This window comes from Ochotona princeps, chromosome 25 (genome assembly GCF_030435755.1).
Source record: "Ochotona princeps isolate mOchPri1 chromosome 25, mOchPri1.hap1, whole genome shotgun sequence".
In the NCBI taxonomy this organism is placed as follows: Eukaryota; Metazoa; Chordata; class Mammalia; order Lagomorpha; family Ochotonidae; genus Ochotona; species Ochotona princeps.
In genome coordinates this window covers 18,133,720-18,161,491 of record NC_080856.1, presented here as the reverse complement: position 1 = coordinate 18,161,491, position 27,772 = coordinate 18,133,720, and the positions used below count along the sequence as shown (strand labels likewise).

The 27,772-nt window shown below is 41.9% G+C and overlaps 2 protein-coding genes and 1 pseudogene across 2 annotated transcripts; 2 read left to right on the top strand and 1 right to left on the bottom strand.

Annotated features, from left to right (window-relative positions):
* Positions 1 to 364: 364 nt before the first annotated feature.
* Positions 365 to 1,465, top strand: TAS2R60 (taste 2 receptor member 60). The gene has a single exon (XM_004594451.2). The coding sequence runs from the start codon at positions 365 to 367 to the stop codon at positions 1,397 to 1,399; it is 1,035 nt and encodes a 344-aa protein (XP_004594508.2). The 3' UTR covers positions 1,400 to 1,465.
* Positions 1,466 to 15,974: 14,509 nt separating this feature from the next.
* On the top strand, positions 15,975 to 17,052 carry TAS2R41 (taste 2 receptor member 41). Its single transcript, XM_004594450.2, has one exon. It carries the CDS (start codon positions 15,975 to 15,977, stop codon positions 16,977 to 16,979), a length of 1,005 nt encoding a protein of 334 aa, XP_004594507.2. The 3' UTR covers positions 16,980 to 17,052.
* An 848-nt stretch (positions 17,053 to 17,900) lies between these two features.
* LOC118760265 (U6 spliceosomal RNA) lies at positions 17,901 to 17,964 on the bottom strand (annotated as a pseudogene).
* Positions 17,965 to 27,772: the final 9,808 nt, after the last annotated feature.

Genomic DNA, 27,772 nt, shown 5'->3' with positions numbered 1-27,772 from the left:
GACATGAACTCTGACTCTCAGGGTGAGGCATGCTGTATGGACTTTATTCCTATGCAGCTGGCAGGTGTGTGGTCATGTCTTACATGTCGGCTTAGAAAAGTATAGCCTCCTGTGAAAGGACACCAAGTGCAAGGGTTTGGTACATTATCCACATTGATATTGACATGGGCAGGCCCTAAACAGGTGGGCAGGCAAATTTGCAGGCAGGCAGGGGGGCTTTGGAAACTGAGCCTGGATAATATTTGCATCTTTTCTGAAAAAAAAAAAGCAAAAAACAAAAACAAAACCACATCACCTTCCCCTGATAAACTGTATCTTTTATTCTGGCCTCAGCTCTGCACTTGAAGCAGCTGGAGGGACAATCATGCCATATGAGACCTTGCAGACCAGCCCAACAGAAATAGCGGTTGAAACCTTGAGACCCATCTTGTCCATGGATGAACAGGATGAAAATCTCATGATTCTAGGATATCCAGTGGTTGATATGAAAATCATTGTCCTGGCTTCAATTTTGTTGTTTTTGTGCCTGGTAGCAGTGGTGGGCAACGGCATCCTCACTGCGACTCTGGGCATGAAGTGGTTGCTGCGGAGAGCATTTTCGCCTTGTGATAAGTTATTGGTCAGCCTGGGGGCCTCTCGATTCTTCCTGCAGTGGGTTGTGATAAGTAAAAATGTTTATATTTTCCTGAACCCAATAGCATTTCCATACAACCCTGTATTGCAGTTCCTAGCCATCCTATGGGACTTCCTGAATACGGTCACCTTGTGGATCTCCACCTGGCTCAGCCTCTTCTACTGTGTGAAAATCGCCACCTTCACCCATCCAGTCTTCCTCTGGCTAAAATGCAGGGTATCTAGGTGGGTACCACGGATGCTGCTCAGTTCGGTGGGCTTCTCTGGCTTGAGCACCACCCTACTTTTCATAGGCAATCAGAGCATATGTCAAAACTATTTAAAGACAGTTGGGCAATCTTGGAATTTCACTGAGAATAACATGAGGATCTCATGTGAGAAATTCTACCTTTTCCCTGTAAGAGCAATTACATGGATGGCCCCTACTCTTATTTTTCTCACTTGCATGGTTTTGCTCCTCACATCTCTGGGAAGACACACAAAGAAGGTCCTCTTGACTCTCTCGGGATTTCAAGATCCCAGTGCCCACGCCCACATCAAAGCTCTTCTGGCTCTCATTTCCTTTTCCATCATCTTCACCTCCTATTCTCTGTCAATAGTGCTCACTGCTACTGGCATTTTTCCATCCCGGGAATTTAGGTACTGGGTGTGGCAGGTGCTTATTAATCTGTGCACAGCCTTTCACCCTTTAATTCTGCTTTTCACTAACAGTAAGATGAAGGAGGTGCTGGAGAGGGGCTGCTGCTCAAGAAATAGGGCATCTTGAGTTGCAGTTGATGAAACCTCAAAGGCATTGGAGCAACAAGGTAAATGGCTTGGTTGCAGTGGGAAACATCTCTCTTTACCACAGTCAACATTTTCTCTGTTGCTGCATTTAATTATTAGAAGCACAACTTCCGTGAAATAGGATTTGAAGTGCAATCCAGGGCACTGAAATACAGGCAAGTGTCACTGATATCCAGTAAGCAAAAGTGCATCTGATTTGGCCAAATTCCCTGTGGGACTTGGTGCAGTCAAAGAACCAGAAAGCTTTCATTTTCCCTGGGATTCATCACATTGTATTTGAAATTATTCCTCTGGAATCCAGATGAGAAGATCCTGACACATCGTGCAATATTTCATCTGTTGAATTAGACTAAAGAAGACTTTTCAAGCCTTAGTTTTCCTCTGCCTTCTTCCTACAAATCATTATTTTGTTTTTATCATTACCTAATTTTCTGGTCATCTATAGTGGTGAAGATCTCTTTCCTTCCAGGCAGAAATGGTTCCTGATGTCTGTATGTTTTGCATACAACAATGGTGTAATCTGTGCATGCGTGGCAGTCTGTATTGTCTGGGATTTGTATATTCCGACAGCCTTTTAAGATTCCTCTGGTGCTTGGGCTGGATGATTTCTATATTGTTGTACTCTTTACATTAGCCTGACTTGTTGGCTTATTGTGGAAATGTAAAGGTCCATAGGTCCAGATGTAACTCCTATAGTGTTAATATTGAGGATGTACTGAAAATTTTGTCATGGTCAAGTTCAGCTGTTTCTGTCAGAAATATAAAGCTAAAGAAGAATTTGACTCCTGGTGTAAATGAGTGCACTGCTTTTCTCAGCTCTTTCCATAACTTCCTGAGACCGAAATATGCAAACTGAGGTTGCTCAGCTCCTGCTACTCCCTGCAACATCTGCCAGCCTCATTTCTTGCTTTTCACCTCTCTTCATCAGGAGGCAGATCTCAGCTTTTTGCTTTTCAAGGCTCATGCGCTTGTATCCCTGGCCTCAGCCCTTCCTGTCTGCTTCCTATCTCTAAGTTCAGGCAAATTTGTCCACTTCTACATGTGCTCTCAAACTTTGTCTCTTTCCTACTTTCCCCTGCTTTAAAAAAATCATTATTTTTATTATTTTCCATGATAAAATTGTGTAGGGTTAGGAATTCCCTCCTTTCCTGTCCCCCTCCTTTCTCGTCTTCTCCCCCCCCTACTTTATTACAGCAGTATATTCTTCCAGCAACAGGGTGCTGCAAGTTCAAAATTCTGCTACCCATGTGTACCATGGTATTGTAGCAATAGACAAAGACAGAAAATCTAGCATCATATTATTGAGGTGTATTTAACTGTTCCACTGGGAGTGAAAATACATATTGTGAGATATCTTTACTTTCCAGTATGCTAGCTTTCATTATACAGTTCATCTACATATTCATGTGTGGGAATATAAGTATATACTTGTTCACCTATATCTCCATTTATTTTGCATTTTGAATCAACGTTGCCTTATATCAGGGAGAATATACATTTGTCCTTTTGGGTTTTGCTTATTGCACTGAGCATAATGGTCTCCAATTGAGCCTTCCCTGTTTTAATTAATGTATCTCTAAAATTCTTATTCTGAGAAAACATTCCCTCATTTCTTATACCCCTCAATGGGTCAAACATCCTTGCCGCAAGTCTTCCCATGGCCCTGTGCAACACTTTTCTGCTCTCTGTTCTGCCAAAAATGTATTTCTCCAAGAATATTAGTCGCTAATGTGATAATGTCCCCAACCCTCCTCCTCCTGTCTTTGCTGTAATTGCCTCTCTGGATGTCAAATACTTTTTAAAACTTATTGGAAGTTTTTTTTTTTCCCAAAATGCTACCTGTTGTTTGTGGAAGACTTTTTAAAAAAAAATAAACATCACCTACTATTACTCACTCATAGGCTCTTCCCGTTTATTTTTGGCAACCATGATAGTGCACTGTCCATCCTCCTACTCCTTGGTTCCTCTCTTGCCAGCCCTCTTTTTCCATTGAGACAATATCTGATACTATTCTCTATGTTTACATAACCTCAGCTACACTCTCCTTGAGTATAAGTAACATAACCTTGGTGTTCCTCTAAATCATAAATCTATCTTCCACTTATTGTATATTACCATCTGCTGATACCACAACATTTTACACTAAGTACACTTAGAAAATCCAGAATACATTGACGTACCTTCCATTCTTTCTTTCCCTTTCTAGTCTCCTGAATCTACTACTGGTATTACCACCTCTGAGTCACTTTTCTTGCCTTCTTCTCTGCTCAGCCCTTGTACCCAATCAGTAATACCTGTCTGCAGTTTTTAACCCCTGCAGTGACACCAGCCTCTGCTCCCTGTCTTCTCATTTCTCTGAATGATTTTATAGAATAGCAACCTCTTTCATCCTCTCACTTGAATTTCTTCTATACTACATGCTTCATGATCCTGTCTACCCCAGCCCAACAGAGATTACCATCACCAGATTAACACGAGGGTGTGAATCTGATCATTCAACCCATGCCTTAATACTTTTAAATGCCCATTACAATAAACATGAGCCCTTCAGCTTGGATTCAGGGACTTCCATAATATGGCAATGATGAGTTCTTGAATTCTAATAGTGTCCTATGTGGTTATAAATTCAGAATATCATTAATGAGGGTACACCTGAGATGCCTTCCCTGTCATACTGGAATGTCTTCATTTATCATAATCTTATTTAATTTTTAGTATTATTTAGTTCTTTATATTCCTAATTCTGATTCACTCCCCCAAATGACTGCAAGGGCCAAGCTGGGCCAATAAAAAGCCAGGCACCAGAAACTTCCTCCACATGGGTGCAGGGGCCCAAGTATTTGGCTTATCTTCTGTTGCTTCCCAGACACATTAGCAGAAGTGGATCAGAAGTAGAGTAATCAGGATTAGAGCTGGTACCCATAAAATATTTCACCACCACTGCTGGCAGTGGCTTTACACACTATGCCACAGCTCCAGCCCCTAAGAGACATTCTTACAAATTGCAAGACTATTAACAGAATGAGCCACTATTTGCTTTTAAGTGATGGAGACATGCAATGTAGTAAGCTAAAGCAAGAAGTTAGAGCTTTAGAACTCTGTAGAAGAGATGAAAATGAATAATCAACATCATCACGAAAGCTACTATGGAACAATAAAAACTTAGCATGGTGGTGACAAGCAAAATGAATGCACAGAAGTCGATATTTTTGTAAAGCACACATTTAAGGTTAACATTCCAGCTGGGCTGCCTGCATCCTATATTGACATACCTGGCTTCAATTTCCAGCTCGTGTTCCTTCTCCTGGAAGATGCCAGGTGATTGTCCACATAATTGGGTATCCACCACTCGTGAGGGAGACCATGATGGGATTCCCAGGTTCTTGACCCACTCCAATCATTCTCTGCCATTGCAGGCTTTTAGGAAGTACACCAGCAGTTGAGGGAACACATACACACACTCTCTCTCACTTTCTCTCTCAAAGAAACACATTAAAAAATTCTGCATGCAAAAATTTACTGGAAATGAAACAAGTGGAAAATATCTGCCACCTCTATCATAGAGTTTAATCTCCAGTGTTATAAAGAGCTCTGAGAATCGATAGAAAAGATTATCACCACAAAATACAAAGGAAAAGGGTAATATGAATATACAAGTCACAGGAAAGACATTCAGTCTAATTTATAATGAGAAAAATGTAAACTATAGTGAGGTATCATATTTGATCTGTCCATTAGCAAAATTCCTAGATGAGGACTGTTGCCAAGTCATTGGGGAAACGTGATCTCTGCATAATGATGATGGGAATAAAAACCAACATAATACATGTAATACAATTCGGTGAAATCTATCAAGTTTACGGATGCATAAACCCATGTTCTTAGTGACCTTAGGATTTTGTCTTGCAGCACACGCCGGTGTGTTCACTCAGTTGGGCCTGCGAGGACTTGACTCACTTGCTAGGTCTGAAAGCAATCAGAAAGGCTGGGGGTGGGCCGTCTGTGGGATTGGCTGTGCCTTGCAGAGAAACTGCTTGAGTTGAGTCCATTCCAGGCTGTGCAGGAAAGGAGTGATTGGACTTCTCAGGTAAAGGAGAAAAAATAGGGGTTTGAGTTTCCAAATTTACTGGAATCTACTCATGTGACTCGATCATTCTTTTCTAGGCTCTATACCCTAATTAATGCCTTCTTCTGTTTTTTTTTTTTTTTTTTAGACAGGTCCTGCAGGTTTGGAAGTTAACATGGCATTATAATTCAGCTATGCACATAGTACATTTGGGAGTTAATTTTCAAAAATTTCAGTTTTACAAACACAGCTGGAAAAATGTTTTGAAGTGACAATCAGAAGACTTCTGATTCTTTATCTGGATACAGACCTGAACAGTCCAAGCCCTGTACTCTGTTTTTCTCTGTTACATTCACTGGCATACTAAGGATGGCCAGCCTTACTGCCTGGAAGCTGTTTGTTCATAGAGCACTAAAATGGCCGTTTGAATTTGTAGCTGAGGTAGCAAATCAAGAATATTACTTATTTTACTAGGAAGGAAGAATATGAGAGAGAGAGATAGAGGGAAGGAGAGACGGACTGAGGGTAGGAGGGGAGAAAGAGGGAGGTAGCTTGGGGAGAAAGAGAGAGAGAGAATCCTCTTCTTTACTTTTCAAATGCCAAATGCTTGCGGTAGCCAGAACAGTGTTAAGCTGAAGTCAAGGGCCTGAAACTCTTGGCAGATTTCCCACATAGGTGGCAGAGACCCAAGTATGAGTCATCATCCACATCCTCGCAGGTTGCATTAGCAAGAAGCTGTACCTGAAGCAGAGAAGACAAGATTTGATATTCTGAAATGGGATATTGGTGTTTCAAACAATGGCTAGTGCCACTCCTGGGGTATCAAGTTTTAGATGACATTTTATACAGGGAGATTGTTGCCCTTAATGTGTGGAATGCACACTAACCGAGGACTCTCTCTCTCTCTCTTTGTTGTTGTTTTTTTTTTTCATTCTGTGTCATGAACATGTAGAAGACATGAGTCCAGAAAGCAAGGATTGAACATAGAAGTAGCTTTGCTTATCCTATCTTCTCAAGACTGACATGGGGAATGTGTGCTTCTCATCAGGGTGACATTAGACTCTGAGGGTATAAATACCTCAGCTCCCAGAGCGGGGAACACTTCCAAAACTGGATGCAAAAAAAAGAGTCCTAATGAAATCATGGCTGCCACCTGCTTATTTTAAGTTTTTGTTCCTTGAAGGTCAAGGAGAAGCATGGTAACACACAGAGAATACTACTAATGATATGAATAGTTGGTTAGGATCACCATGTGGAAATAGCAGCTGGGAAAAGCATGCAAAAAGCACTCATGTTAGCACTTTCATGGCTAGTTATCTTATAAATAAACAAGTATTTCTGACACAGAACAAGTACAGCTAACTCATTTTTGGAGGACATGGCCATCAGGATTTCAGTCACTCAGGGAGGAGCTGGAGTCCCTCGTAAGGAAAGCCAACTAGACCAGATTGAAATGCTAGCCCAGGGTGAAAAGAACTTTGAGTGGGTGGTAGAAGAGGATTGTGGTGTCTATTAATCATGACCTCATGACCAAGTGCAGTGGAGAAGGCTGTACATAATCTGTGTCACTGAATCTCTGCTTGTAAATTTCTCTAGAAACGTCCCCTAAACAGAATCTTGCAGGAGCTGTGACTGGCTGGAAGGAGCTTACTCTGAGTCAGCTAGAGTGGAGTGGTGCAAGGAGTAGATTATTATCGATGCTCTGGATGGCCCTCCCTCTGCCTCCAAGCTACCTTACAAGCTACCTTATAAGCTACCTACCAAGCTACGTTGTTGTTTAAAATGGAGATCGACCAGTTAGGGTTCACATCTGCTTTTGCTCCCCAGAATTGCCTTTGATTGATGGGAGCCATTCTGTCCACAGAAGTCTAGGAGATTGTTCTTTCTAGGGTTCTTGGATAAGGACTATACAGTCCAGGCTTGTAATAACATAGCTTTCTTGCTTTCCAGGAAGATACCCTTTGTGATGCAATCTATGCCCTGGTTTTCCCCATGAAATCAAAATGAGTTGGGACTGGTTCTGTAACCACATTTTTTTGTTGTTGTTGTTTAGTTTCTTTCTTTGCCATACACTGTATCTCTCACTTCCCTATAATTTTCTCTTGAAAGCAGTTCCTCAAAATACCACTTGCACAACATTTTCCCTGTGACTCTAAAGAGTGTGATCTAAGTTGTCAGGCTATACCTCTGTTTAGCACTTGTATGTATTTTCTTTATATGTGCACATGCACATTGATTTCAAACATTATATCTAAAATGGGACTGTTGATATTCTCTCCCTTCAATGTGCTATCTCAGTGTTTATGTTTGTTTTGTTTCTGTGTGTGGCAACTCCATTCTTAACAGTTGATGTGCATGAAACTTTTCACATTCCAGGTCCAATCCATGGCAGTTCTGATGCCAAATCACTGATGGGAAGCATTAGAGATAAGCTAGGATCTGCTCCTAAGTTGCAGAAATTTCTCCTTCACTTTAATCTGTGGAAAATCAAATCCTGACACGAGTGTTTGAAAAAATCAGAGTAGAGTTAGTAGGGTTAACTCAACCACAATAAGTCTGGAAGCCTACTTATCACCACTCAGTGGTGCAACAGTGCAAGCCACGTTATCTCTTGCTTGATTATTACAATGACCTCGTAACTGGTTTTGCAGCTTGTGTTCTCATCTGCCTTCTGTCTGCTTTCAACAGAACAGCCAGCAAGGTTCTGTTTTTATTCTCCATTTATTTTCATCCTAGAGCAAGCATGTGAGTTTCAGAATGAATCAAAATGCCCTGTATAATTTTTTCCACCTTTTCATACCTCTGAAATCCTCTTGTGTTGCTCTGATCTCCTCTCACAGTTCTCCCACTATTTGGGCTTTCTGAATGTTCCTAGAATAAGCCAGTCATCTTCCTTCTTCGACGTTTGTTTTGGCGATCTCTGTGTTAACAGTGATTTCGCCCAGGTGTTGGCATAGCTCATCCCTCACTCCCTGCAGGCACAGTCATTGCCTCTCTGCTTTTCTCTGCCTTGCCTTTCCTCCCTAGCATCATCACTATTACATTTGTTTTTGTTTATTGTTTGTTTCTACTACTCTCATGTAAGCTCCATAAGGAGAGACACCTATGTTTTGTTGTCTTCTGGCAAATGGTGGGCACTCAATAAACAGTTGAAGACAACCATGAATTATTTTACTATAATTAACTAGATTATTTTAAAAGATTTATCTATTTTTATTTGAAGTGTAGATTTTAGAAAAAGAGAAGGAGAGGCAAAGGAGAGGTCTTTCTTCTGCTGATTCACTCCCCAAATGGCTATAATGGCTGGAGCTGAGCCAATCTGAAGCCAGGAGCCTCTTTCTGGTTCTCCCATAAGGGTGCAGGAGCCCAAGAGATTGGAGCACCCTCTGCTGTTTTCCCAGGCTATAAGAAGAGAACGAGATTGGAGATGGAGTGACTGGGATGTGAACAGGCACCCACATGGAAAGCCATACTGCAGGTAAAAGATTAGTTTACTATGCCACTACGCTGACCCCAAACCAAAAATTGGATCACTAATTCTCTTACACATTTTGGCACTTTGGTGAGTTTTGTTTTTAAAGATTTATTTTTACTTGAAAAGCAGAGTTTAAGAGAGAGAAAGAGAGATAGAGGGAACAAGAGTGAGAGCAACAGTGAGTGAGTGAGAGGGAGATCTTCCATCTACTGGTTCACTCCTCAAATGACTGCAATGACTGGAGGGTGGCTGGTCCAAAATCAAGAACCAGGATCTTCCTTTGGGTCTCCCACGTGAGCACAGAGACCCAAGGATTTGGGCCATCTTCTGCTACCTTCCTGGGTCATTAGCCAGGATCTGGATTGGAAGTGGAGCTGATGGGACTCAAACTGGTGGCCATAAGGGATGCTGGCACTGCAGGTGGAGGCTTAGCTTGCTATGACACCATGCTGGCCTCCACTTTGGCGATTTTTTACTGGTTCACCAATATAATTTTTAGACTTCTCACTGTTTACATTTTTTAGGAAAAAGATGTAAATGATGCCATTATTCTTTCACATTATACCAATAATTCATTGATTATTTCATGTGAAGGTCTAGGTGTATAGCTTTCTGCTAAATGCAAAAGACATAGGCAAGCAGGATCTAAATGTTTAAGAAATTTGCCACGCAATGTACACAATTCAGCTGGAAGAATACAGAACAAGAAGAGCTATAGTGACCATTGATTGATTGTTAATTATTCATGCTTGAGCCTGGTGCTGAAAGAATTCTAAAATGGAAATTAGTCACATAATTTTGTATGTTTCAATTACTTGATATTTCTTAGTTTCAATGAGTCTATGATAGCAATATATTTGATATGATGTTATTTGTGTCATTGTGTCTCATTTTCTGACCTCCTGTATACTGCTCACCTATGCACCTGGCTACTCTCGTGACTCAGAAGTGAAAAGGGTAATCTTGAGATGAACTAGGTCATAAGAACAAGTCCTTGGGCAGCAGAAGTGGTGTGTGTGTGTGTGTGTGTGTGTGTGTGCGCGCGTATTCTCTGAAACTTGCAAAACTGACCGGCGTTGTAGGGCAGAGTGAGCCAGGATGTGGGTTTTGGTGACTGCTTCTGGAGTCGGCCAGGGTGGGAGGCTTGTGACCAGTGTAACACTCACCGGGTGTAGGTGGTTGGCTTTAGTGACACACAGAAGCTTGTGAAGCAGAGCTTCAGCAGTGGGCTCCTGAATGAATTTTGAATTTTAGGAAGCTGAGATGACTTTCAATTACAAATAATTTGTTTACCGGAGGACAGTAATTGGAACTCAGAGCTGGAAGGGCAGGGGTCTATGGCAGAGCAGACCCTCTTGAAGGGTTTTATTATTTTTCCAATAAACCATTTCTCAGAAGTGATCAAATAAGCTGCCAAGATACAGTATTTACACAATACCATTCATCTCTAATTTGCTCAAAGTGATGAGATCTTTGAATAGGAAATTATTCCTGTGTCAGATTCTTAGACCTTTGACATTAGAACTAAAGTGTAACTGCTTTTAAAGGCAAGGTGAATTTCTGCCCCTTAATGAGAGAAGGGATTGGGCCCTTCCTTGTTGAGGCCAGCGGCTTCCTGCTACATGGAGAATCTCCTCCTGGGTCTTACCTGGGGAGTGGCTCTGTTCAGCATAGTGTGAACTAGTATTCCAGATCTCCAGAACAGTCCCCGAGGCAGCTGAGTGTCTTGCTGTAGTTACTGGTGAGTACTCACAGGATAGGTTTACAGGACCTATTTCCTGGAGGAACATACGCCAGGAACTCTGATTCTCTCATATCGAGAAGGACTCTGAAACAACAGAACTTTGGGGTGGCCAGTGCCTGTCCCATAATCAACAGAGAGCTGACCTGGGGAAAAAACCCAAATGAGTGAGATAATTTTCTCTGTTTATCTACATTTCAATTCACATTTCTTTGCTTAGTTTAAACTTTGGACTTCTGCTCTGGTTAGGTTGTTGTAGTCAACCTGGAAAGTGAGCTGGCTTCCCAGGGAGGCCTCTGCTGCCTGCAGTCTGTCGTACCTTGTGATTGAACTTTTGACTTGCAGGGCTGGTCTTGTGCTTGCTTTTTGTGTCACCACACTTTATGGACTTGCCTCTTTTCCATTCTTGTTTCTCCTGGCTTGTCTGCTTGTGTAGCACTGGTACTTACACAACCCTAAGAAGCTAAAGTATCAAAACCTCATAGAGGAGCCCTCTCTTTTGTTTTGACTTGATATTTGTGAATGGTTTGCACGAACTTGGAGAATCCTGAGGGATCAGAATATGAGAATTTGTAGTAGGCTCCCAACACTAATTCTCTCAATACATATGAGGACTGAAAATTTTCATCTGCTACACTTGGTATTTCACTGTAGACCCCATTCTCTGCCTCCTTCATCTTCTTCTCCCTCTTTAGAGGCCTTCATCTATGAACATGTTCACATTGGTGACTAAGTTTCAAAGTGCAATTTTTAGATGACATATTTAGACCAAAGTAGCCTCAATATAATTCATTATTTTTGAAACCTTAATGTTGTGGTTTTTTTTAAGTATGTGATTACTGCAGAAAGCACAGAAAATGGAATATTATAAGGCAGTTTAAAAATCTCATATGTGTACTAACCAGAGACAGTTGCAGGTAATACTTGCTACTCCTTCCACGCATTTTCTCTCATCTCAAATTGTGCTCGTATATGTGCATTATACAAGTCTGTACAATATGAGTAAACAAACTGATGGAAATAGTCTTACAGAATTATGATATCAGCTGTACATTGTTTTCTTTTAGGTGTATTATGATGGTTTCCCTTTTCTGCAATGAGACAGAGAAGGATTTTCCTTATGTATAAAAACAGACTTTGGAAAACAGAAGTAAATGAAAAGGTGCTAAACATAAAAAAGGGATGAATAATGAGCAAGATAATTCTTATAATTTCACATAAAGAATCACCGTTTGTTTTCCCAAGTGGCAGGCTTTCAGGACACAGAAATATATGAAAGTCTGTTGTAGAATATGAAAAAAACCTGTAAGACTTAGAGGTAAAAACATTGGATCCAATTAGTTTACTGAGTAGAATTTCATTTGGCTCTTACAACAGTTGTAACAAGCCATTTGGTGAGTTTGTTTCAGAATTGCTTCACCATTGTGGTGCTTTCTACTTTTAGAACTCCCAGGACAGTCTGCCCAGGGGCAGAGTCCCAAGACTTTATTTCAGGCAAAATCTGTGCATTGTTGTTTACTGATTTGAAAACTAGATAGTGATGGAGTTGCTGTAAGCATTTTTGTCCTGACCCTTAAGAGAAACCATGGGTCAACCCTAACCAAAGTTCTTAGACAATATTATTGTGCATGATAACATTGTATCCAAGATGCATGATTTCATGTATGTTAAAATTGTGTTTACTATTCCTTTTTAAAAAGATTTATTCATTTTTATTGGAAAGTCAGATATACAGAGAGGAGAAAAGACAGAGAGGGACATCTTCCATCTGATGATTCATACCCCAAATGACAGCAACAACTGGAGCTAAGCAGGTCTAAGGCCAGCAGCCAGGAGCTTCTTCCAGGTCTCCCACACGGATGCAGGGTCTCAAGGCTTTGGGCCATCCACTGTTGCTTTCCCAGGCCTCAAGCAGGGAGCTGGATGGGAAGTGGAGTAGCTGGGACATGAACCGGTGCCCACATGGGATCCTGGTGCGTGCAAGGTAAGGACTTTAGCCACTAGGCTATTATACCAGGTTTGTGTTTACTATTCTTAACTACTATAAATAAATATATATCTAAGACTATATCATGCATTTACTGACTCACTGTGTCACCTTGGAATTATTTTATTGCTATTTTTCACAGTTTCAGTTGTTTCTCTTTGTCAGTCTGTTTTGTGTTGCTATAGCAATACACTTGAGGTGAGATAACTTAAAAAGAGGCTTATTTGGATTATGATTCTGACTGTTGTTGGGTTCAAACATCATGAGAGCTCCCTGGCTGCATCAAAACATGGTGGTGAAGAGAAAAAAAATGATAACACAGAGAAGGTGATGTGTGTATAAGGAAACAACAGATGGGGAAGGGCCAGGCTTGCTCTTTTTATAACAACCGGCACTTGAAGGAACTTATCGTTCCTCTTCGTGGTTCTGATTCGTTTCCATGAGATAGGCATCAAATTTGAACCCCTAAAGCCTAATTACCTTCCATTAGTTTCCAACTGCTAAAATTCATCACCTCCACACTGCCACTCAGAGGACCAAGCTACTATCATATAAACCCTTTGTGGGGCGCATCACATCCAATCATTGTTATGCACTTTCTGGGTCTAACTCTCGCCTTTTCCATCCACTAACTCTCAAACCCATACTCTGGTGGTAGATTTGATGGTGAAGTAGGGTAGAAGACAGAGCATAGGGCTGAGACTGAGAAAAACCTAGTTCTAGTTAGAAAAGCTTCCTCCAGTGACCTTGAAAAAAACCACTTAAACTCTTTGTGAAACAGGACTTAGTGCCGTGGTGAAGATGCTGCTTGAGACCCCAAATCCACGTTGGTTTCTTAGCTCCTCCTCCCCTGCTCCAGGTTCCTGCCCGTGAACTTCCTGGGAGGTAGTCGATGATTGCTTAAGTACTTGTGGCCCTGTCTCCCCTTTGGCAGACCTGGGTGGAGTGAGCAATCTCCTGTGTGACAGATATTTGGAGAGTGATCCAGAAAACGAAAGACTCCTCTCTGTGTCTCTACCTCTCAAATAGAATCAAAACAAACACATAGAATTTATAAAAATAAATAACACTCTTTGATCCTGAGTGTTCTTATCATGTAATCATGATCACCCCTATCTCACTGTTGCGAGAATGAAACGTGATTGAACTTCCTAATACTGAGCTTGACAGACAGGGTAGGCAGTTCCTAAGCGTAATTAGAATCTAGGTGTGGATATGGCTTCCACATTATGATACATCTTCTCAATGTCTTATTTAACATTCAAGTAACACAAATAGTTGCTGAACTTACTCAAATTTTTTTCTGAACATTGAGGGATCACACAAAGGCAACCAATACACATTTGTAGAATCTTTTATAATTAAGAAATCCAGTACATCAGGCATTAGAGAACCTGAGATTTTATTTATTTTCTATTGCTACATTAAAAATAACCCAAAGCTTAATGGCTTGAGTAACACTCACTCATCTCCATTTCTGAAGGTCAACAGTCCAGGCCCTGCAAGGACTGGCTGGAATTTCGATTCCTCAGGGACTTAAGTTATTTATTTATTTTTTTCTAGCACGTGGATTATTTGAAGAATCCATTTCCCCAGTTATAGGATTGAGGATTGCTGTTAGTTCTTAGAAACCACCCTCAGTTTCTTGCTGCTGGCTCTCACAGACAATTCATGGCATCGATGCTTGCTTTATCCCATGCCAGGCTGAGGTATCTCTCTGTTATCTCTCTTTCCCACCAGCTGGAAAAACACTTGCTGCCGTTAAAGAGTACAGGTTCTCGTATAAAAGTCCGTTGACTGGGAACTTGTACTACATGGGCAAATCCTTCCCAGCAGTCTCTAGCGGAGTGTTTGACTGAATAGGCGGGGAGGTGGGAATTTCAGAGTCATTTAGAATTCCGCCTACCAGAGAAATGTAACCCAACTCTTGTTTCTCCTTGTGGTCCACTGTTATTTTTGCTGAACATACTTACAGAAAGCATTTTTTTCTGGTCATTATCTGGGGATTTTTCATATATAAGAGGTAAAAAAAAAATCCAAATCGGCTCTCAAAAGCAAGGAAACCTTTTGTCCAACACGGGTTAGAAAACTAGAGGTAATATGTGTTACAGATGTGGTGCTATTCAGTGAATCATGTCAATAACGTGGTTTAGTGGCTTATACAGTGTCCCCTTGGTTTTCTTTTTTGTGTAGCTTTCTCCTGTAGGGAATTATAGGGTAATCAAGGTTAGGTTAGGCCTCCATCCCTAAGTGCCTCTGTCCTGGGGTTAACATATTCTGATGGGTCTGCTAAAATTCTTGCCCACCCTCCATGAATCATGACTGGAGGATGAAGAAACATGGTGACAGCATTTTTGAAACCACATGGAGGGGAACGTGAGCTGCCATGTGGCTTAGCAGACGCTGCAAGCTTGGAAAGCAGAGGAAGTAAGTACCTGTTGAGAGAAAGTTTTCATAGTGGGAAGACTCAATATGATAATGGTCTTTATGAAGTAAAAATCATTTCCATTTCTGCAGATAATTTACTTGTGCCAGTTAGAATTGTCTGGGAATTACAATCATCAGGTCTGGACTGACATATATGAAGAAAAGAGCAGGGGGAGAGAAGGGAGAGGAGTGGAGAGGAAAGGAGAGATCATCTTTCCATCCACTGCCTCAATTCTAAATGCCTACAGCAGCTGGGGTTGTGCTAAGGATGGGACTGGGAGCTCGGAACTCAATCTGGGTTTCCAACATGGCACGGAACTCAATTACTTGGACCATCACTGTAGCTTCCAAGTATGCCTGTATTACCAGGAAGCTAGATGCACAAGCCTGAGGCAGAAATGGAGCATAGGCATTCCAACTGGAGTTGTGAACATCTTAACCAGCGTTTTAATCACCAGGCGAAAAACCTACCTCCATATTTAAAGTCTTGGGAATAATCAGATGGGAGAAGGAGTGCTCTGTGAGGAGCCAGGCATTAGACTTGGTCACAGAGCCCCTGAAAAGTCCTGCACACTTATGCAAAGCATGGCAGCATGTAGGCAAAATGAGGTAAGGCAAATTAAGGAGCATTTGGTAGGCCAGTGATAACTGATCTCAGAGAAGATTTGCATCCTGTCTGAGTTGAGAGCACACCTTTTCTCCTATCCTAAGGCAGCTTCCCCTCAAGTGAGCCCTAGCTCAGATGCAGAGCCTGACCAACCTTCCACACTTTTGAAAAGATCGGAAGAGGGACTATGAATGAGGGAAAGGAGGAGGTCAGGGATCAAGGCACCTGGTGGTGACTGGAGGCAGGATTGAAATGCAGCCAGCAGTGACATTCTCCTTCATGCTGCTCTTTGTCCTGCTGTCTGGCCTGGGAATCCTGGGCAACAGCTTCATTGTGCTGGTACTGAGCAGGGAATGGCTGAGACACGGTAGGCTGCTTCCCTCAGACAAGATTCTCATCAGCTTGAGTGCCTCTCGCTGCTGTCTGCAGTGTGTGGGGCTGGGGGACAACTTCTATTCCTACTTCTACCAGGAGAAGTACTTCAGAGGTGTTGCCCATAAGTTCTTCCATCTGTACTGGCACTTCATGAGTGTAGCCGCTTTCTGGTTTGGCACCTGGCTCAGTGTCCTGTTCTGTGTGAAGATCGCTAACTTCTCCCACCCCACCTTCCTGTGGTTGAAGTGGAGGCTCCCACGGTTGGTGGCCTGGTTCCTGCTGGGCTTTGTCCTGATGGCTTTCATCACAACTCTACTGTTGTTTTGGGGAAATCATATTCTGCATCAAGGACTCATACTTAGAAAATATTCTGGGAATATCACCTACAAGGAGTGGAGAAGGAAGATAATTTTTCATTTTCTCCTGCCTGTGAAACTTGTCTCGCTCTCAACTCCTTTCTCTGTTTTCCTGCTGTCGATTCTGCTGTTGATCAGTTCTCTAAGAAGGCACACCTGCAGAATGAAGCTCAATGGCCACAGCCAGCAAGACTCGAGCAGCCAGGCTCATAGCAGAGCTCTGAAGTCCCTTCTTTCTTTCCTCGCTCTTTATATTCTGTCTTTCATGGCCCTGATCATTGATGATACGTTCTTTTTCTCCTTAGAGAGTGAGTGGTACTGGCTATGGCAAATTATTCTCTACCTCTGCATATTTTTCCATCCCTTTATCCTCATTTCTAGCAATCTCAAGCTCCGTAATGTGATAAGACATCTACTTTCATTGGCCAGGGGCTTCTGGGTAGCTCAAATGGCAGTGTTGGCTTATACAGAGGAAGAAAACAGAACCATGGCTCACCTACGTGGAAATGCCTTCATAGGCAGCTGAATTATGAACATGCTGTGGGGTATTTCCTCTGGGAAAGAGGAGAGAAGAAAATCTAGGAACTCTGACATACTTTCTTAGAATCTGCTACAATCGAGCTTTATGATTCTCAGAGTCAATGTGATCTGAAAGTTCAAAAGATAAAATTTTGCACTGCTCTTTGTATCGCCTTTGCTATCTGCAAGCCTTCAGTTAAAGGTCACTGCCACTTCACTGCCTATTGAGGAGTTAAGAGGAAACGTTTGTGTCTACCACTGGACTTATACATGGATGTGGCAGCAACTATCATCTTGGGGACAAAGTCAAGGCCACATGGGAGCCCCATGGGACAGGTAGCTGTGGCTGGCAGAAGCCAGGGCTAGAAGATTCCTTTTCTCTTTCCAAACTTGGATAATTGGATTTTAATTTTTATTCACATTATGAAGGGTTTCCTGACACAACCCATCTCTGTTTTCATTAATATTCTTATAGTTTTGCCCTATATTTTGTTCTCTCTGGAGTTTTTAGTGGCCGAGTTTTTCTATGTTTATTATTCTTTTAGAAAAGGATGCACTATAACTTTCTATTTTTTCCAGTTGTTTTGGGGGACTTCGTCCCTCCCTTCGGGCAAATGCCACAAAGTCACATCTGTACTGAATAAACATGTGCTTTTATTCTGGAAAATAGACTCAAGAATTTCACTTAGCTTGTGTCTATGAACCATTTTAAGTTTTTTTTTTTTTTTTTTGAGAATCATTCTATTGTTTCAGGCTTAAGTATTGCTTTAAAAACAACCTGATTCAGTTACTATATAAGTATTTTAGAAGTGATCTCAGAAAGCAAATTTTACTTAGAGATGATGTCTGTAAGGCAACATTAAAAGACTTTGCTGTAAAGTTAAAGCGTCAGTGTGGAAACTTTGCAGAGTAGGAAGCAACTGCACTGCTTGCGCAGGGGCCATGCTAATCTCTGTATCGTTCCAATTTTAATATATGTGCTGCCGAAGCGCGCATGCAACTGTACTCCTGATCGGGAGAGATTTTAATCTCTGAAAGTGGAAATAATATCCCTGTAAGTTAGATAATATAATGTTAAATAAATGTATGTTCATTAACTAATTACATATTAATCATTAATTTTAAAAAATGGTAATGATTAGTGTCCAGAAATGTACTTAAGAGTGTGTGTAAAAAAATTTGCCTCCTACCTGTGGGACATTCTTATCAATCGTATGTCCGTTCTTTGAGAAATGTATTTTTAGAAGACTAATTTGAGCCTGACATGATAGCATAGCAGCTAAATCCTGGTCCTGCATCTGTCAGGATCCCATATGGGCACCGATTTGTATCCTGGATGCTCCATTTCTCATTTAGCTCCTTGCTTGTGGCCTGGGAAAGTAGTGGAGGGTGGCCCAGAGCCTTGGGATCCTACACCTGTGTGGGAGACCCAGAAGAAGTTCCTGGCTCCTAGCTTCAGATTGGCTTAGCTCTGGCTGTTGTGGCCACTTGGGGAATGAACCAGTAGATGTAAGATCTTTCTATCTTCTTCTCTCTGTATGTCTGCCTTTCTAATAACAAACAAACAAAAATCCCCACAAAACTAAATATTTGAAAAAAAAAAAGATTTATTCGTCTGATTACTTAAAAGGTAGAGGGACGGAGAGAAACCGAGAGACAAAGAAACAAAGGTTTACTCCCCAAGCAAGCACAGCAGTCAGATTCGGACCAGGCTGGAGCCAGGAGCTGGGAGCTTCATCCTACTCCCCAACATAGGCGGCAGGAGACCAAGTACTTGGGTAATTTTCTTCTGCTTTCCAGGGGCATTAGAAAGGAGCTGGATCAGAAACAAGACAACTGGGATTCAAAGCGATGCTCTGATTGGGATGCCTGCCTCCCATTTGCTATTGCACCACAATGCCATCTTTCATAATTTCTAGAATTAGTCACCTGTTGCTAGATATTTAAATTACTGTCTGTCTTCTACTATTATGAAGATATGAATAATGCATCGATAAGATTATACACTTATACAAATAAACTATGTGGTAAATTCCATGGAATGGAATCAACCCACATGTGGATTTCTAGTTTTCACAGAGAGTGTCCTTCTTAGATTGGCAACAGTTTACTTTCCTACCAGCAATTTATATGAATGCATGTTTTCATGCTTTTATTTTATTTTATTTTATTTTTTGCCGATGTTAAGTGAAACATACTGGTCAGATGTGGTTGTAATTTTCATGACTTTTTATATGATTAAAGACTGTGTATCTTTTTCTGTCAATAGTTTGTATCTATAAATAGGTACATACATTTACCTCTTCCTCATTGGTTTGTAAGTTCTTTCTATCTTAAAGAAATTAGTTTGTGATATGAGCAACAAAACACTTTGCTTCTTGTGTTTTTAATTAGAATGCTCTTGACTGAAACATCAATCATAAACTCTTTTATTGCGAAGCAACGATTGACTCATGAGAAGTTGTGAAAATATAGAGTCTTACACACCCTGTTCTCATTTCCTCCAGCGGTGATGTGGTATGGCTGTAACACAATATCAAAACCAGGTAGTTAATGTTAGCACATTACTTCTAACGAGCCTACAGAGCTTCTGCATCATTCACTTCTATTTTAAAGTTGTATTCGTGTGTGTTCTATGCAGCTTTATCTTGTGTACAGATGCCTGTAGCTACCGTCACGAGGCTGAACCATCTCATCCACACAGAACTCCGCATGCTGCCTCTGCAGCTGTACCCGCTCCTATGCCTCACCTGGACACTTTGGTTTGCTTGCCTTTACTTTTTTAAAAGATTTATATTTATTTTATCGGAAAGTCAGATCTGCATAGAGAACAGAGAGAAAGATCTTCTGTTCGCAGGTTTACTCCCCAAGTGGTCACAGTGGCTGGAGCTGAACTGATCTGAAGCCAGGAGCCAGAAACTTCTGGGTCTCCCATAGAGGTTCAGGATCGCAAGTCTTTGAGCTGTCCTCCACTGCTTTCCCAGGCCATAACAGGGAGCTGGATGAGATATGGAGCAGCTGGGATACAAACTGGCGCCCATATGGGATCCCAGTGGTTGCAAGGCAAGGATTTAGCCACTAGGCTATTACTCTGGGACCTTGCTTTTAGTTTTAATTGAAAGGGCTACAGAGTTATAGGGCTGGATTAGACTAAGGCCAGGAACCAGGAGCTCATAATTAGAAGGCATTCCTTGCTTTTATATCATAAAAAATTCTCTTGTTTTAAGAAAATAATTTCATGCTCTCAGTTTTTCATCTCATAGTTCACCTTTCCAGAATTATTCTGACCTAAAGTATTACGTATTAATAAATTGTTTTTTAGAAGACTAACTTTTCATCTTCACAATGTTGATTTTTTTCTTCAGTTCTTAAGAATGTTAGTTTCAGGGCCCAGCGCAATGGCTCAATGGGCAGATCATCTCCTTGCAAAGCTCCAGGATCTCACATGAGCACGGTTTGTATCTTCACTGCTTGTTTCCCATCCAGCTCCCTGCTCGTGGCCGGGAAAGCAGTGGAGGACGGCCTAAAGCCTTGGGACCCTGCACCTGCGTGGGAGACCAAGAACAGGCTCCTGTCTCGTGGCTTCGGATTGGCTCAGCTCCAGCCATTGTGACTGCTTGGGGAGTGAACCTTCAGACAGAAGATCTTCCTCTGTCTCTCCTCCTCTCTGTATATCTGACTTTGAAATAAAAACAAATAAATATTTAAAAAAGAAAAGAAAATGGTTTGGGATTCTATATATTTGTAATTTATCATAGGGAAATATGTATCTCCATGATGCTGTGTCTGCTTGTTTGTGAACTTGTGTCCATCCATCACTGTTATCATCATTATCATTATTATTATTTGGATTTGTTTTGTATTTTGGCAGTGTTTTTAAGTTTTAAATATCTTCTACATTTCTTGTAATGTGTTTCCACAGGTCTATTAAATCCTTTCTACCTTATTTTTTCTGATGTCTTAAATGTGGGGTAAACAGTGACTACTGAGTGGTCTCAACAACCGAAATATGTCATATACATATTCAACCATGACATCCAAGTAGTATGCCTCATAGCTCACAATGGTAATTATAATTCCTCACTTTAGTATTACTGCTTTTGTAATCTTCTGTACCGGAATGTGGAGGACAGAGAAAGCGGAGTAGGAATTTGCTCGCTACCAACGAATGCCGTTTTTCTTCTTTGTTTCTCTGGCTTTTTTTCTCCTGAAAAATTTTTTTTAAGATTTATTTTATTTTTATTGGAAAGGCGAATATATAGAGAGGAGGAGACACAGAGAGGAATATTTTCCATCTGATGGTTCACTCCCTAAGTGACTGCAACGGCTGGAGCTGAGCCAATCCGAAGCCAGGAGCCAGGAGCTCTTCTGGGTCTCCCATGTGGGTGCAGGTTCTCAAAACTTTGGGCCGTCCTTGGCTGCTTTCCCAGGCCACAAGCAGGGAGCTGGGTGGGAAACAGGGTTGCCAGGATTAGAACCAGCAACCATATGGGATCCCGGCGCATGCAAGGCGAGGACTTTAACCACTATGCTATTGTGTTGGGCCCTCTCCTTAAGTTTTACAACATATTTCACTTGTTAAAATTCCTTTTTAATAGCTAAACATGGCAGATGTGCTATGTGTAAATGAGATAAGGGAAAGGCACTCTAGTGAGTAAGCAGTATTCGGGAAGGGTTTATGATGCTGAAGTCAGCCTAGGGTACCCAGGGATCCAGGCTCTAGGTGAGTAATTCATTTTAATTCACTAATGCGGCATTTTTTTTTTTTTGAGTGACAGGACTATACCCATGGCCTTTTGTTATTTTGTAAGTGTTTGTTTACATTTTATTTGAAAGGCAGTTTAAAGAGAAAGAGAAATCTTACATCCACTGGTTCATTCCTCAGATGACCACAATGGCTGAAGCTGGGCCAGTTTGAGGCCAGGAGCTTCTTCAAAGTCTTCAACATGGGTGCAAGTATCCAAAGACTTGGACCATCTTCCACTGCCTTGTCCCAGGCACATTAGCAGGGAGCTGGATTGGAAGTGGAACACCTGGACTTGAACCCCGGGCCCATATGGGATGCTGGTGCTGACTTGGCAGCAGCTGAGGGTGGTCACAGAAAAGAGTTTTTGTTTTTGTTTCTGTCAAGAAAGAGTAAAGGAGAAAACTATAGTGGAAATGCGAAGACTCACTAAATATTGCCTCACTATTATTTTTTATTCCAGATCAAGTTGTGGAAAGTTGCTGTATTAAATGATTCCATTTTGAAAAGAAATAAGATCAAGAATGTGTTGAAAACCAGGTTGTATCAGTGAGAAGTCAGACGTGGACCCTTGACTCGCAGTCCGTGTTACTGCCTGAATCCTTTGTGTCAGAAGCCAATATTGAAATTCATTACTAAGAGCTTTTTGTAAAACACCTTTGTGTGAAATGGTCCTCATATAAACCAACCTACACAGGATTGCTTGAGTATTGATTCAGGCATCTAACACTGAGTGCTGATGTGAAAGCAATGCCGTGCTGGGGATGAAATGATGAAATCCAGCTCTCCATCATGTACTCTGCAATCTTTGGGGGAATCAGGGGCAACGCAACTTGTCAGACTGGTAGGCTTTCCACTACAAACAGGGAAATGTGCTGCCAGGGGAGAGTGCCAACCCTCTGACTCCGCGGGACAGGAGGAAATGGCTTTATTTGGAAGACATGGGGGTGGGAGGAGGTGGGCATCACAGAAGGATTCCTTCAGGGCATGACAACAGTGCGGATGAGTTAACGTTTCAGTACGTAATTCCAGGTGCTCCTGTACGTGAAGACCGTCAACAGCTGCAGGGTAAGAACACCAGCTCTCTGTAGAGGCATTTCTGGTCATGACGATAAGTGTGCTTTTTTTTCCCCCTCATTTTTGATTTTTCTTTTTTTATTTGTTAGAAAGGCAGAATAACAGAAAGAAGGGGAGAGAGGAGAGAGGAGAGAGGAGAGGGAGAGAGGAGAGAGTGAGAGAGAGAGAGAGAGAGAGAACCTTCCATCTGCTGGTTCACTCCATAAATGACCACAACATTCAGGGCTGGGTCATGCTAAGCTAGGAGCCAGGAGCTTCGTCTGGGTCTCCCATCTGGGCGCAGGGGTCCAAGTACTTGGACCATCTTCCACTGCTTTCCCAGGTTCATTGGCAGGAAGCTGGATCGAAAGTGGAACAGCCAGGGCTTGAACCAACGTTCATATGGGATACTGGCATTACAGGCAGTGACTTACTTACTAGGTGACAATGCTGGCCCCACAGCTAGGTTGGAAGATTTCATTCTTAATAGAAATGGCTGGATTTACGCTCTGCTGAAGAAGCAGGGGGTCCTGTGAGTTCTTGATTGTGTTTGGAATAGTCATAGAACAGTGTTCTGTATGCGCTTACTTCCTCTCTTGTCTGATTCTGGAACTAACCCTAGCAATTCAGATTCCTATTGCCATCCTGTCTTCTTTATTCTTCAGACACGTGAGCTGTTGCTCACTGTGTGACGCTGGCGCTGATTTATCGTTGGAGTTAGGGGGAGGAGTTGATGGCTTTCCAGGCTAGGGTCCTTGGTGAGATTTAAACTCTGATTTGTGAATCGATGTCACAGAATCAAGTTCCAAGTAACTCCCTACCCAGGGCGGAACCTGTCTAACTGGGGATTTTCCTTTTGAGATGTGGCATTAGATCAGATGTGGGTTGTTATCACTGACAGCGCTTAGAGAAAGCATCGGGTAGTCATTGTTTGTTTTTTTGCTGAGTTTCCAGAGTATTGTTTAGATGGTTTGGAATCTTCTTACACAACAAGGACAGAACACTAAAAAAGAAAGCAGAAGGCATTTTATTGATAGTTACGCCCTTCACGCAATTTGCAACTTCAAGATCTGCTGATGTGTTTTTACTTCTGACATTTCTCTATGAGCTAAGCAACTGCGGTTTGTTTTCTTCAGCCTTCCATGTCTTTTAGTCTTTGAACCTCATCTTGAACTCCACCTGTTCTAAGAAGTCTGCCCTCATTAAAGGGAGTTGTGTTATAAATAGTTGTTTCACTCACTCATTCTACTCAAGTACAGAATAGAAAGTTTTTAAGATGAAAAAACATTGTGTTGGTGATTTGCTCTCCATGAATCTGCTGGCTCTGAGGGAGAGAAAGATGACAGTTTTTACAACCTCCTGTTAGGTGTCTGTCAGTCCCCTGTCTGCTCCTATGTTGCCATTGCCTGTAGTGCAAATTTTGACTTTGTTTTTCAAGTCCTCCAAGGCACACGCCTCGCAGCCTTGGTTCCTTCCCAGGAATCTTCGAAATGAAAGCTTTGCCCCCTCCAAAATGGTTTTCTTAGCCTTTCTCAGCTCTAATGTTCTATCTCCTTACTCGGTTATATTGTACCCATTTAATAACGGAAGAAAAAAAAACCCGTAAGTTTTATCTCAGGAAATGGTAGACTCTGCATGAAATATGGGAATAAGCAGCTTAATTTTTCCCCCTCCCCTTCAGTTCCTTTGAAAACTACATGGACTTCTCCCCTTTATGAGAGAATTATGTCAATATCATAAGGCTTCTAATTTCTACCTACTTTTGGTCAATTGACCAAATGTGGCAAAAATGTACTATTTGAAAAAAGAATTTGAATTATAAATGTTTATACAAATAAATGATTATGTTGTGATTGTTTTTCCTTGGGGGGGGGGAGATTTATTGCCTATTATTGCAAATAGCTTCCAGGTTTTTGGAGGAATGACTTTATGTTGGAAAGACCTTATGGCTTTTGTGGCACCTTGCACGGTGGCTGTCTTCGATGGAGTTGGCACGGACTTACTGAGTGACTGTTGTTACTGAGACGCACACGGTACGCCAGGCCCTGCGAGGCCCTCAGCACACGGGATGAGGGAAGTTGTATTGACAACAGTCACGATGAGGGAAGCCAGGCTGGACAGAGAAGAGACTCTTCACTAAATGTGACATCTGACTACGTGGTGAAGTTGACATTTAGGATATTTAAGAAGATGGCTATGGAACGTACACTGATGCTCTCTCAGTAAACAAAGCTTTGCATTTCTGAAGGTCATAAATCGCTTTTAAATCTTGTTGGGGAAAGGCCAGAAAGACAAAGGTCACAACGCTTAATTCATTATTTGTTCAGGCCTTTAAAAGTAGACTATATCTTTCCAACACATACTGTGTGTGCAGTTGTACAGTTGATCCCACAGTACAAGTTTCGTGGCCTGTAGAGTAAAGCCTCTTTCCCCACTTTGGAGTTCTTCTGCATTTTTTTTTTTTTCACTGCTAAGTTCTCTCCTTGCTTTTAGTTTAGGCTATCAATCACACTGCAACATGGGGGGAGAAAGGTAGGATATATCACAGCAAAGCTGGTGTGTGCATAGGAGACTGAATACTATGCCCACAAGTTGCCAGACTCGTGGCATCTTCCGTCTCCACAGCTGACTTAGGGCACAAACCCAGAGGTGGCTGCCAGTTCCATGCAGAGCCTTGGGCTCCTGCCTGCAGTTCAACAAAGAGGATCACAGGTGGGCACACAGCAGTCATAGTCCACCTCAGCCAGCAGGGGGCGCTCTGTGCTCCTGAGCGCCAGGGAGAAAACGGATCTCACATCATCAACTGGGATGGTCTTCTCCAGGGAGAAGCAACCCACTGGAGGTGTAGCAGAGGTCTACAGCTGAAGGGTTTCAGAGGAAGAAGTTCATGGGTAGGTGGAGCCACGCGTCCGTTCTAACCAAGAGGATGCTGCGCCCATTGCCCTGCAGAGTCAGTAGGTAGGCAACTCCAAACAAGTCGAAAAGTCCAGCGTGGATCTTTCTGTCACTGGAGAGGCATATTAAGGAGGAACTCACCCAAGTCTCCCCTGTCTCCTGTGGAACAGGTGGGTCAGGATGCAGGAGAAAAGACACCTCACAGAGGCTAAACAGAATCAAAATTTACAGGCTGACTGAAAAAAGGGCACGTAATCGAAGTAGGTCTACACAATTACATATATATTTCTCATTAGATAGTGATCTTTTGAAGTCAGGGATCTTTCTAAAATTTTAAAAGATTTATTTGCTAATTTGAAAATCAGAGTTAGAGACAGAGAGATGGCATGAGATTTTGCATAGCTTGTTTTATTCCTGGCATGGCTGCAACAGGCCAGGCTGTGTCAATCTGAATCCAGGAGCCAGAAGGTTCCTCTGGGTCTCTCGCATGGGTGCAGAGGCCCGAGAACTTGGGTCATGTTTTTCTCTCTCTTCTTGCTCCTCCTGTATTCCAGGTTGTGTGTATGACAGAGAGAAAATTGCTTACTTGGTTCTCAGTCTACTGAACTACTCAGGTTTAACCATGAGTTGGTAAAGTCTGGATCTCGTTATGGAACGTAATACCAACCCTTATCATATCCCAACTTCTTGAGGTTATGCTGGTTCCTTAGTGAAATGCTGGCATTCGCCGAAGGCTAAAGCAAATCAGAAACGCAAGATGAATGCACTCATCACGGAGTAGCAGTGAAATATTTGGAAAGTGATGAAACTGCAGATGAAGTCAACAAGGGAGTGCCTCTCACAGCCTTTGAACTTTAATTTGGGTCAGCTGTTCTGTCACAGCTAGCACTTGTTTGTATTTTGGAATGCCCTGTTTACTCGGCTGGTCTTTAGTAAAGAATAAAGATGTCATTTTCCGTTCTTAATCCAAATGAACTAAGCGATTTTATGATCTCCAGTTCTTTACTAACATCAAGTCCTTCTTGCCGCGTGTCAATTGAGTCCAGGAGGATGTGAAGCAATCTGACTGCTAAATAAGCCACTTAGCTGCCCTGTAGGGAGGCTTGGCGGGAAAGGAGCAAACTCTAGGTAGTAGAGAATTTCACAGGACCCATGGGGAACATCCAAAAAAAATGCTTTCGTGATCCGAATTGTCAGAATTACTCAGAAAACTTTGTAAACTCAACCAGTCCAGATTATACTCCAGACTGATTATGTCAGACTCTCAGCTGGGAAGAACCCAGATGCTAGTATGTTAGTGATTTTTAGAAAAGGTTTATTTATTTTTATTGGAAAGGCAGATTTACAGAGAGGACACACACACACACACACACACTCACACACATACACACACACATCTTCTATCTGCTGGTTCGTTCCTTAAATAGCTGCAATGGTTGGAGCTAATCTGATCCAAAGCCTGCAGCCAGGAGCTTCTTCCAGGTCTCCCACATGAGTGGAGGATCCCAAGGGCTTTGGCCATTCTCCACTGCTTTTGCAGGCCACAAGCAGGGAGTTGGATGTGAAGTGGAGTATCTGGGGCATGCACCAGTGCTCATATGGGATTCCAACACCTGAAGGGGGAGGATTAGCCAAACAAATCATCATGCTGGGCCCTTATTACTATTTTTTCAATGTACAGTTGTGTAGGTGTAAGGATTCCTCTCTTCCTCTCCCACCTCTCTCTTCCCGTTTTCCTCTCCCATCATTTCCCCCCATATGGTCACAGAAGACACAATTTCTTGGGAGAGGATATTATGTTTTGAAATCAATTCAGTAAAATTTTGAGGGAAAAAGATCTTCTGGAATAAATGGTTCAATCATGATTTGAAAAACCTGAATTCAAGTTGTGATTTGGCTCCATTCAATTTGTGTCAGTGTAAGAATGATGCCAGGTATCTACCTATGTTTGTGGGGTCTATCCTCAGCTTCAATCTAGGTCTTGTCTAAGAAAATGCTTCAGAAAGTTTCAGATTTGGGTAAAAACTAGTGAATATTCAATGAAATAATGTATGGAAGAGCCTTACATCCATTTCATAGCATTATCAAGATGAAAGATTTGAATT